The 12,742-nt window shown below is 42.0% G+C and overlaps 1 protein-coding gene across 3 annotated transcripts in view; it reads right to left on the bottom strand.

Annotated features, from left to right (window-relative positions):
- Positions 1 to 12,742, bottom strand: part of LOC308582803 (utrophin-like) — a 134,241-nt gene that overhangs the window by 17,000 nt on the left and 104,499 nt on the right. For all 3 annotated transcript variants that reach the window (XM_081186266.1, XM_081186267.1, XM_081186268.1), the window contains exons 32-37: positions 11,454 to 11,627; positions 10,732 to 10,887; positions 9,397 to 9,567; positions 5,144 to 5,323; positions 1,180 to 1,308; positions 839 to 1,009 (exon numbers count right to left, since the gene is read on the bottom strand). In XM_081186266.1, coding sequence (XP_081042392.1) covers positions 839 to 1,009; positions 1,180 to 1,308; positions 5,144 to 5,323; positions 9,397 to 9,567; positions 10,732 to 10,887; positions 11,454 to 11,627 — 981 coding nt within the window. The remainder of the gene's footprint in view (positions 1 to 838; positions 1,010 to 1,179; positions 1,309 to 5,143; positions 5,324 to 9,396; positions 9,568 to 10,731; positions 10,888 to 11,453; positions 11,628 to 12,742) is intronic.

The raw sequence follows: 12,742 nt of genomic DNA, 5'->3' as shown, positions 1-12,742 counted from the left end.
TTCTCAGTCATCTTGTGCTAGTGTTATGCTGGATCTCAAGCTTAGTGTTATGTACCCTATCCACTAAACTGGTAACATTTTGTAAATTAAATGTGTGTGTGCTTTTTAAAAAAAGAACACCCAAGAAGTATTACTTAAACAATATATCTTGTCAAAGGCAAGCAGATATTTGTTTGTCAAAGTACAGCAATGTACTATCTTTCTCTAAGTTATCATCAAAACCTTTCTCCCCAGCCAAAAAAAAATTAATCATAACCAACCAGCTCATTAATAATATACTAAGAAGCAGCTTCCCTACCACATACACTTGTTATCAAAATAGGAGTTTGCACCTAGCTGAGCTCTAAAAATAACTAAGTAGCATTCATTCCACCAAAGCATTAAGAACTGATCAAGGATCTTAAGGGGAATGCAAAATCCAGTCAATATGGGCACATTACCCAAGGGCTGTTAGGGATTATGTCTACTGACGAGGAAATGTGCATAATTCCATCTTCATGGAAGGATTATGTGCACAGTCTCTATGAGGCCTGGTGAATGTCCACAATGGCCTGTTTTTTGCACATCAGCTGATTCTTTCTCTGAAATATGCACATTCTCTGAGGCCTTTGGGGGCTTATGTATATTGACCAGGAAATGCGCACAATTTCCTTTTCATGGAAGGGTTGTGTGCACATTCTCCACGAGACCCAGTGAATGTACACACTGGCCAGTTGATATGCACATTAACTGCTCAACTTACATTCCCCTTAACATATGGACTTCAAAATGGGAAGAAATCAATGCTTTGGGATCATGAAGCAACATCCTTGTTTTGCACAACATCTTCCATCCTCACCTTAGCACTTCTGATGTGCTGCGATACCTTCTCAAAGTTCCTGTTCAGTTCAGCCAGCTTCGGCTCTACCAGCTCACGGCATGACACACCACGGCCATTCATCAGGACAATAGCTTGGTCACGCACATTATCTACTCTGAGACTAACATCATCCAATTCTGATGTTAGACGCTGAGAAGAGGGGAAAAACAGCACAAGCTTAGTGTTCAGTACACAGCAGGATAAAACAGGTGGGAGTGCAGCAAGAGAGTTATCAACCAAGAGATTTGGCGGAGTTTCATTTGGAACCAAAATATACTATTACTGTATAAGCCATGTCAGTAAGAGATTAGGTTTGCCACCTTCACTGTCTCTTCTTTCTTGCTGGCTGGCTTTTTCTCAATCTCATCCAACAGGGCTTCAGCTTGGTACAGCCAAGTGCTTATGTGGGCGACATTCTCATCAAAAATCTCCAGTTGACTTTGGTGATTCTGGACAGCAAAGACAAGGATAAATCAATGAAAGAAATACCTAGAGAATGATCAATAAAATGAAAAAATGCTGCATATTAACAGGAAACACTTAGCAATAGATAGTCATCACTACATTTATTTAGATTTCTGGTCCAGTCCATGCCAAGACCTCTGGACAGTTTACAATAAATTTGCATACTCAATTCAAAAAAAATAAATCCTTCCAGTAGCACTTCCAGTGCTACTGGAAGGAATTTTTTTTATTTTGACTATGGCAAACCAACACGGCTACCTATCTGTAACTCAATTCAAAAAGAAAATTAGACTAAAATTTAAAAGGTATTAAATCCACATCCTATCCCTTTTTGCACTATTTTCTATCTCCTGCATCCATATTTTTGCTACAGGATAAAGCCTGCCCAGACCCACTTCACCTCTCCCTAAGAACATACTTCCCCAAAGAGCATAGAAAATATGCAGCATTCATATCCCCACATCATAACAAGGCTCCGTGAGGGAGCCTTCCCAGACCCACTGAAAGAGGCGGTTATTAAACCGCTTCTTAAAAAACCATCTGTAGATGCGGCCACGATGGCCAACTATCGCCCAGTCTCAAATCTTCCATTCTTGGGCAAGGTGATTGAGCGAGTGGTTGCTGAACAACTCCAGGCACGCCTGGAAGAAGCGGACCATTTGAAACTGCCTTGGTCGCACTGGTTGATGATCTCCAGTGGGCTAGGAACAAAGGTGAGAGCTGTTTCCTAGTTCTGCTGGATCTCTCAGCGGCATTTGATACCATCGACCATAACATCCTTCTGGACCGTCTTGAGGGGCTGGGAGCTGGGGGCACTGTTATACAGTGGTTCCGCTCCTTCCTCCTGGGCCGTGTTCAGAAAGTGGTGGGGGGGATGAGTGTTCAGACCCCTGGGCTCTCACTTGTGGGGTGCCTCAGGGTTCTGTCCTCTCCCCCAGGGTTCTGTCCTCTTTTCAACATCTACATGCAGCCGCTGGGAGAGATCATCAGGAGGTTTGGGCTGGGTGTTCATCAGTATGCGGATGATACCCAGCTCTACCTCTCTTTCAAATCAGAACCAGTGAAGGCGGTGACGGTTCTGTGTGAGTGTCTGGAGGCGGTTGGAGGATGGATGGCGGCAAACAGATTGAGATTGAATCCTGACAAGACAGAATACTGTTTCTGGGGGACAGGAGGCGGGCAGGTATGGAGGATTCCTGGTCCTGAATGGGGTAACTGTGCCCCTGAAGGACCAGGTGCGCAGCCTGGGAGTCATTTTGGACTCACAGCTGTCCATGGAGGCACAGGTTAAATCCGTGTCCAGGGCAGCTGTGTACCAGCTCCATCTGGTACGTAGCCTGAGACCCTATCTGCCCGCGGACTGCCTCGCCAGAGTGGTGCATGCTCTGGTTATCTCCCGCTTGGACTACTGCAATGCGCTCTACATGGGGCTACCTTTGAAGGTGACCCGGAAACTACAACTAATCCAGAATGCAGCAGCCAGACTGGTGACTGGGAGCTGCCGCCGAGACCATATAACACCGGTCTTGAAAGACCTACATTGGCTCCCAGTACGTTTCCGAGCACAATTCAAAGTGTTGGTGCTGGCCTTTAAAGCCCTAAATGGCCTCGGTCCAGTATACCTGAAGGAGCGTCTCCACCCCCATCGTTCTACCCGGACACTGAGGTCCAGCACCGAGGGCCTTTTGGCGGTTCCCTCACTGCAAGAAGCCAAGTTACAGGGAACCAGGCAGAGGGCCTTCTCGGTAGTGGCTCCCTCCCTGTGGAATGCCCTCCCACCAGATGTCAAAGAGAACAACAACTACCAGACTTTTAGAAGACATCTGAAGGCAGCCCTGTTTAGGGAAGCTTTTAATGTTTGATGTATCACAGTATTTTAATATTCTTTTAGAAGCCGCCCAGAGTGGTTGGGGAAACCCAGCCAGATGGGCGGGGTATAAATAATAAATTATTATTATTATTATTATAGCCAATGAATAAACCAGTATGCTCAAACACATAACAAATCCTTAACATATTCAAACAACGCTGCTCATTATAGATTGCTTTCTGTCAACTTTACATAAATGATTATTTCACTGATAAAAGAATACATAGTTGTGAAATTGGATTTCCAAAAGTTCTTGATTTTTAAAGAACTGGTTTATTCTGATAGTAACACTTTATAGCAAAGGTTTTCAGATTGCAAAAGTGTAGAGAAAGAAGCAAAGGTAGCAACTTTTAAAGCAGTGGTGAAATTATGTAGTGTGTTCACCTTATGCTTTGATTCAACATAAATTCTGAGGTTACCAGCGCATGAACAATAGCGGCTAAACTATCCATGTCCTGGAAAGGGTGCAGTTGCCGTACAGCTTAAGCTGATAACAGGCATCCCCACAGAGATCACCTGAGCTTCCAGTGATGGATCGAGGAGCACCCCCAAACTATAAACTTGTTCCTTCAGAGGAGTGCAACCCCAACCAGAACCAGTAAACTCCCCAACTCCTGTACCTGGGAGCCACTCACCACAGTCCCCCATCTAGCTAGGATTCAGTCTCAGTTTGTTGCCCTTCATTCAGCCCATCACTGCATCCAGGCACCAGTTTAAAACAGCCACAGCCTTTCCTGATTCAGGTGTAACAGAAATAGAGCTGGGCATCATCAGCAATCTGATGGCACCGTGCCCCAAATCTCCCAATTACCACTCACAGCAGCTTCTTATAGATATTGAACAGCACTGGGAACACATGGTGAGAAGGCTATCATAATATGCCTTATTGCCCTGCAGCAATGAACAGCACAATTGGCAGGAGGCTGGCACATAATTCCCCCAATGCTATTCTATAAACCTGGCCCCATAGTTCCATCAGTCCCCCACTCATGAAGATGGTCCAGGAGGATACTGCAGTATCAAAAGCCACTGAGAGATCAAGCAAGAGCAACAATATCACATTTCCCCTATTCCCTGTAATGTATCAAGGAGACCAAGGGTGATTTTGGAAAGATACCCAGGAAAGATTTTTACTTTTTTAAACCTTCAGATGTTTGTTTGAATGCATATCCTCACAGATACCCATTCCCCGTTCAGAACTTCTGACATGGAAGGGAAACATCTGAATGAAGATTCTAAGCACTGGAATTCTCCCATGATCTGAACTTCTGCCTTGTCTTCCTCTCATTCCAGGAATGGGAACTGGTGCATACAGTGAAGTTTGGGGTGGGGATCATATGCGAAACCCCTCCCACCTCATTAATCCTACACATATTCAGGCAAATGTCTGAAGAGAGCTTCAGAGATATTATAGATGATCAGTCTTGATTGTGAATGACTTCAAAACAGGGAGCTGACAGATAAATAGATAACTCACAACAGAGATCAGAGAGGACACAAGAATGAATTAAACTGCCATGGGTGCATTAGATTCTCTTAATATTTTCTTTGGGATTATGGCTACAACATATTCATGTCAAAAAGTAAAGGCTATTAAAACTGGCCGTTTAGATAGCAAGAATCTTACAAAGTTCAGGTAGGCACATTTTAAACTGAGCGAAATGATATTCTAAAATTCATGACACATTTTAAAATTATATTGGCCCCTCACCTTTCTTATTAAGTATCTTCAATCCTACATCTACTCGGCATGCTGATATCTTCTCTCTTCACAGGAATTTCTATGCTTTGTGACAGTACACACAGTGAGAAGGCTATCATAATGTACCTTATTCTGCTGAAGCTAATTAAACTTTGGAAATCTTAATGTCAGACAGATAACTCAGCTAATAAAAAAATATTTTTAAAGGCAGCAAATATTGTAAAGTAAAAATTGCATATAAGCTTACCAAAAGCGTATTGCACCAATCTTCCGTCCAAGTTCGGACTCTACTCCATCCAGCATTAAGAACACAGAGCTTTTCCTCCAAAGTCGTCTCACTGCCTTCCACTAAGGTCTGAAGTACTGCACTACTCTCTGTTACACTGTTAAGATCAACCTTCTTCCTTTCCAGTTCTCTCAGCACATTCTAAAAGGCAACAGAAACTATTAACAGAACCAAATTCTTCATGATTGCAAAGTCAAAGATGGCATCAAATGCATTCATAGCATATGACCATGTTTCTAATTTGACCACCTTGCCTTTTCATATCATGTAAGGCACTTACCAGCCGACTGCATATATGCCCAAATAACCACAGGGTATTCTAATATTGATAGCGATATTTGCACTAATTGTAGAATTTTCATAGAAGTTCTAGCAGCATGAAAATTCTCCTTCAATAAAAGGCAATTGAAGCATTGTGAAGTTATTGGGACCATTTGACAAGTCTGCATTTCTGTGATCATACAGACTAATGGACAGGCCTGGCCCACCCATGAGGCAGGGTGAGGTGACTATCTCAGGTAGCAGGATCCACAGGGGTAACAGATCCCAATGTACATATTTATTCCCCCACTCTGCCCTTGTTCCTAATATCAATCTTAACAATTATTTATTTATTTATTTATTTATTTATTTATTTATACCACGCCCATCTGGCTGGGTTTCCCCAGCCACTCTGGGTGGCTTCCAACAGAACCCTAAAATACAATAACCTATTAAACATTAAAAGCTTCCCCAAACAGGGCTGCCTTCAGATGTCTTCTAAAAGTTTGGTTATTTTTCTCTTTGACATCTGGTGGGAGGGCTTTCCACAGGGCAAGTGCCACTACCAAGAAGGCCCTCTCCCTGGTTCCCTGTAACTTGGCTTCTCGCAGTGAGGGAACCACCAGAAGGCCCTCAGTGCTGGACCTCAGTGTCCGGGCAGAATGATGGAGGTGGAGACGCTCCTTCAAGTATACTGGACCAAGGCCGTTTAGGGCTTTAAAGGCCAGCACCAACACTTTGAATTGTGCTCGGAAACGTACTGGGAGCCATTGTAGGTCTTTCAAGACTGGTGTTATATGGTCTAGAGGGAAGAGGGATGTCCTTTTGTGGTTTGTCTCAGGTGCCAAAATGTCTTGGGCGGCCCCTGCTACCTGAAATTATCTACTGTTGGGAAATGAAGTTGTAATTTTTAAGACAACTTATATCTTCCTCTTGCCTTTATCAAATTTGATTTTATTAGATTCTGCCATTTATTTTATTATGCAATTACTCCTTGTTCCAGTTCCATTTGTTATTTCATAAAGTTTCTTGTTCTGCATGTGGGGAACTATATATCTATCTATTATGGAGCAGTTCAAGCTACTTTTTGTCTGCATGTGTGCATGTACTTTTCGTGAAGTGGGGGGAACCTTATGTAATTCTTCCCACTATAATATACATTTTTGTATAATGGTATGTGCGTAAGCACTTGTTAATTAATAAAGTACAGTGGTGCCCCGCAAGACGAATACCTCGCAAGATGGAAAACGCGGTAGACGAAAGGGTTTTCCGTTTTGGAGGTGCTTCGCAAAACGAATTTCCTATGGGCTTGCTTCGCAAGACGAAAATGTCTTGCGAGTTCCTGTGGGGTTTTTTTCCCTTTCCCCCCCTTTTTCCCAAGCCGCTAAGCCGCTTAACAGCTGATCCGCTAAGCCGCTTATCACTGATCCGCTAAGCCGCTAAACCGCTTATCAGCTGATCTGCTAAGCCGCTAATGGCGCTAATCCACTAAGCCGCTAATGGTCTTGCTTCGCAAGACGAAAAAACCGCAAGACGAAGAGACTCGCGGAACGGATTATTTTCGTCTTGCGAGGCACCACTGTAGTGCCTTTTCTCTAAATCGCTGTGGAGCACAAAGGATATTGCAACATTTCAAATACATTACACTGAAACATTTAAATACTACTAATCATATTGAAGTATGTTGTATACAGATAGTAAAAAGGTCCTCAGATCACAATTATTTATAGCCATTTTAACATAAGAAGGATTTGTGCAGTTTCCTTGCACGACAAGAAATTATACTGTTCCATTTTTAACATCAATCCTCAGAACACAATGCTCCTCCTTGTAGGCTAATGACTTTTTGCACTCAATTAGGCAAATAATTGACTAACCATGACATTCTCTAAAATAGCAATCAATAATTAAAATAAGCAATTAAATTCAAAAAGCGAAGAACTGTATTACGTTATGGAAAATGAAACACATTGGTGAGCCTTGGATCTAATACGCCTTTTTTTGGCTGGCACAATTCAGCTTTTAGAGAAAACATTTTTTAAAAAAATGTCTATAATAAGGCAATCAAATTTAAAAGATAGTGTAAGGTTTTAAATTATCCATGCCAGCTTGGGAAAAAGCAGTAAAGGAAGCATAGACACAATATATGCTTAAATATATGCTCAGAACTAAGTATTGGGGAGAAATTTGGAACAAAGTATGATATTTGTGTAGTTAGCTACTTGGTTGATTTTTTAAATAGGTAAAAAAATAATCTTTATATAGCTATTTTAACCACTTTAATCCATCACTGAGGGGATTTATCATGTAACAGATAGCAAATATTAAGTGTTGCTGCTGTGGAATTATAGAGATTAGCTTCTCCAATGCGGTTTTGTATAGTGGTTACAGATCTAATAGCTAATTCTTTAACATTTTAAATAATTTTCTTTGAGCAACAGCCAACAAAAAGGCTTATATTACTAAACTCTAACTTATCCTAGAAGAACAGACAGAGGTGAAGATAGGGATTGGCAAAAACAGCACCCGACAAGAACACAGGCCCAGGTGGAGTGCAAAAAATCACCATTCAGACTATGAAGTGTGTGGTGCCACACCTCCGCTGTTGCAGCAAGATATAATAATAATAATAATAATAATAATAATAATAATAATAATAATAATAATAATAATAATAATAATAATAATTTATTATTTGTACCCCGCCCATCTGGCTGGGTTTCCCCAGACACTGGGCGGCTTCCAACAAAGATGAAAAATACACTAAAATGTCACATATTAAAAACTTCCCTGAACAGGGCTGCCTTCAGATGTCTTCTGAATGTCAGGTAGTTGTTTATCGCTTTGACATCTGATGGGAGGGCGTTCCACAGGGCGGGCGCCACTACCGAGAAGGCCCTCTGCCTGGTTCCCTGTAACTTGGCCTCTCGCAGTGAGGGAACCGCCAGAAGGCCCTCAGAGCTGGACCTCAGTGTCCGGGCAGAATGATGGGTGTGGAGACGCTCCTTCAGATATACTGGACCGAGGCCGTTTAGGGCTTTAAAGGTCAGCACCAACACTTTGAATTGTGCTCGGAAACATACTCCCGTCCTTCTCGCACCGTGGCAAAATTATGGGGGGGGGGTCAATACAGCTCCTTGCCAGGGGCAGAAGAGACCCTTGGTACACCTCTGAGAACAGAGGATAAACACTACCCACTCACAATAATCATGTACCATATTCAATGTTTTTAGAATCTAATGCTGGAAGAAAATGCCTAAGATTTTCCTATTTATAATCAGCAATGCATAGTTGACCACCATTTGCATAGAAGAAAATTCTGCTTGAAAAGCATGCGTCAATTTTTCTTCATCAGCTTAATGTAAACCAGGAAAAAGTTGCACTATGGACTAAGTATTGAACCAGCAAAAAGGAGCACAACAATTCCTTCTAGTGCAACAGGACTTTCCACTTTTCCTTCCCCTAGCCCCCAGCTCTCTGGTACCGTCCCCAAATTTGCTCTGGGTGGTCCAGAGACCACCATCCTCCGCAAGAACAGTGGTGGGGGGCGGCTGTTCCATCAGGCAACCTGAACATGGGGGGATGAGGACAGATTGTTCCATCAGAGAAACAGAAAAGGAGAAAAACCGTTAAATAAATTATTTGGAAGCACTATGAGCCTTGCAGCTGGGTCGCTACTGACACTGCAGCAAAAATTAAGGCAACAGTAGCTTCACAAGTGAACTAGAGGGACAGAATTATGTTGGTGCTTCTACATAGTCTGGAAATTTCTAGCGCTTATATAATTTGTTTAATTTATATACAAGGCTTCAAGATGGGCTACTCATTAGAAAGTGCATTTTTGTTAACAGTTGCCCCAAAGATGAAATAGAAACAATTGTCTCTGTTTTGTTTTCGGTTTTTAAATCACAAAGGAATACAAAGGAGAAAGGACAAGATACAGTTTTTCTTACTTTAGCCCATGCGATTTCAGTGTCCAGATCAGTGAGCAAATTCTCTGAGGTGGACTTGTGCACTAACTCAGCCTCCGTAGCCTCTAGCCATTTCGACAAGGAAAGAGAGACTTCCTTGAGCTTACATGACAGCTGCAATGCCTGCTCCAAATCTTGCTTCCCTTCAGTGACCTGCATAAGAAACCCAGCATGTAAAAACAGAAATAAGGAGTTCTGCTTCTTCAATAAGAAATACGTAGCAGTGAAAGTAATTGGCAACACCCAGGTGGTATTTTTATAAAAGGTCATACTAAGAAAAAAGGGATCCAGAGGGGATCCTGGAAATGACACGCTGCTTAGCTCAGGAAAACTGGTGGAAAGTATAGGTAAGGTAAAAGTAAAGGACCCCTGGACGGTTAAGTCCAGTCAAAGGCAACTATGGGGTTGCGGTGCTCATCTCACTTTCAGGCCAAGGGAGCTGGCGTTTGTCCACAGACAGCTTTCCGTGTTATGTGGCCAGCATGACTAAACCGCTTCTGGCACAATGGGACACCGTGACGGAAAGCAGAGTGCATGGAAATGCCATTTACCTTCCTGCCGCAGTGGTACCTATTTATCTACTTGCACTGGCATGCTTTCAAACTGCTGGGTTGGCAGGAGCTGGGACAGAGCAATGGGAGCTCACCCCGTTGTGGGGATTCGAACCGCCAACCTTCCGATTGGCAAACTCAAGAGGCTCAGTGGGTTAGACCACAGTGCCACCCGCGTCCCTAGTTTAATGTCCCTGCTTAGCTTAATGTCTGGCACAGGAAAACTGGTGGAAAGTATATTTAAACATAAAGTAACCAATCCTATAGAACAGCAAGCTGAAGTAGGCTTCTGCAACAGCAAATTTTGTCTTGCTAATCTATTAAGAGTTCTTTGAGAGTGTCAACAAAGCATATAGAAAGAGGTGATCCAGCTTGCTAGACAGAGCATCCAAGGTGGCTTACAATTTAGATTATACATCACAATGAGGTACTGAAGAACAAACAGTTCAGAAAGAGAGCAAAACTAAAACATTTGAAGATGCAGTGTGCAAAGTTAAAACAATCCAAAAGCCTTAAAAAATAAAATGCGCTGACCATTTATATAAAAAACAAAAAGAAGGAAGCCTGCCATGGTTTCCCAAGGAAGAGCTTTTTACAATCTTAAAACCATTACAGAAAAGACCCTATATGTGTCCCAGGCAACAGTACCTCTGAAGGCAAAAAATCAAAGACCTCTAATGGTCATAAGGGTAGTCAGATTCATGTGGCAGAAGACTGTCCTCAAATAGCCTGGCCCCAAAGCCCAAAAGCAGCACACAACTCTTACCTGTGCACCCAGATCATTGTATAGAAACTTCAATGCCGTCAGTTGTTCATCCATGCTCTTAGGGTTATCTGTTTGTTGTTTCTGTACAATTTGCCTTCCTGTTTTGATTACAGTTTCCACTTCAAGCTTAACTTCACTGAGAGTCTTGTAGAGTTTCTAGAGCCAGAATGAATTACACATTTGTTACCGTTTAACATCTCAAGGCTTGTCTGTTTCTGTTTCCAAATAATGGTTAAACTTGTTCATGTCATATTACTTCTTGAAAGCAGGTCAGACATAACAATGCATCAATTCAAACATCCTGGACATAACAAATGTTTCATCCAGAGTTTTAAGAAATAGATGTTTGGGGTTTTTTGCTTTAATGCTAAATATGACAAAGATAAAATTCTGTTATTTACTCTGCATCAAATTTGTCTCTATGTACCATTAAAGTGAAAAGTTAAGTAAGCTTCCCTTAGAACTATTTTGATAATATGAAAGTGTTACGTTCTTTTGATAATTCTATCTAGGTATAAGAACCAAATCACTTAAAAAGAATTGTTCCTTTTATCCAAGCTTTCCACCAAATCTGTGGATATGCTTCTATAGAGGGATATATTTGGTAGGAGTCTTCATTTCAGTTGAGAAACAGAAGCAAAGTATCTTAAATCTTCATGACCTCATGGATATAATATGGAGGGAGAGGAAAGTAGGAAAGTGCAGCCAAAATTCTGTATTACCATGCACTTATCGAAGTGAGACTGAATTACATCTGGGTCAATATCCTTCACATCCAAGACATGGAGCTCAGCCTTTACACTGTCCAGAACCCGTTTACAATCCAGCATACGTTGCTCAAAGTTTGCTGGTTTCTGGAAAAGCTGATACTTTGTGGATACCTCCCGCAGTTTCCTCTGTTTATAAAAGAAGGCAACAATATCAAACTGTGACCAGAAAGAAAACACCCCCAAGAGGTTTCAACAACCCTCCTCCTCCATCTCATTGCTTAGACCATGCAGCACGTCTACCAGATACCTATCCTAGTTTCTTGTACAGTCTTGAGCCTAGCACAGGATGCTTGTCCTTATCTTCAAAGGACTCCAGATTCTCATGCCCTTATCACATCTCTCTGCTCTTAAACCTCAATACATCTCTACCTGTGACTGTCACTCCTACAGCAAAACCCTCAGCTATCCAAGGTCTCCTGTTCCCTCAAATGATTTCATCCTTTCTCCCACTATGACGAGAAATACCTCTTACTTATGTCTTATATGACCCACAGGAAGCTGCCTTATAGTGAATTAGTTGTCTACAAAGACTTACTGTCAGTTCCCTAGTTCCCATGCTAGGGGGCCAGCCTGGCAAGCCATGAGAAGTGGTCCATCTGTTCCCCACCAGCCCGGGCTTATCACCAAATCTCAAAGGTATTGTGCTCAGTGTTCAGGATAAAAACCCTTTGCCTATTCTTTAGAAATTGTTCCAAGCTAATTAGGTTTTATGTAGACTTATTGTGTAATTTACAGTGTAATATGCTGTATGCAGGCTAGTTCTGTCCCAGGGTCAGGCTTTAGTAATATGGCACTCTGAGCAAGGACAAAATTTGGCACACACTCCCAACTTTGAGTAGGTACCCATATACATACAAAGATGATGATGATGATGATGATGATGATGATGATGCACTCCCTTAGCTCTGTGCCCAGTGGAGAAGAACTTTCCACACCACCCTAAATCCAGCACTGCCAGTGCTTTACACTCGGAAACTATATGTATTGTACACTGATTCCTGCTGTACATGAATAAAGTGCATAGCCTTCACCCGTAAGTGTGCTTACCACCCCCAAATCACAAAGAAGGCTGCCCTTTGACAGAACACATCCTGCATACGAATTCTGAAATAATTCAAATCATGCTTTATTTCTACAACTAGCAGTGTCAACCTCCCATTTTATTTTTGGAGCTGTTCCAATGACAACGAATGTATTGAAATTTAGAAATCAGATCAACAGATAATTTAAACAAACTTCTA

The sequence above is a fragment of the Podarcis bocagei genome, assembly GCF_964188305.1.
Source record: "Podarcis bocagei genome assembly, chromosome: 3".
Lineage (NCBI taxonomy): Eukaryota > Metazoa > Chordata > Lepidosauria > Squamata > Lacertidae > Podarcis > Podarcis bocagei.
This window is presented reverse-complemented; position numbering and strand designations above follow the sequence as displayed.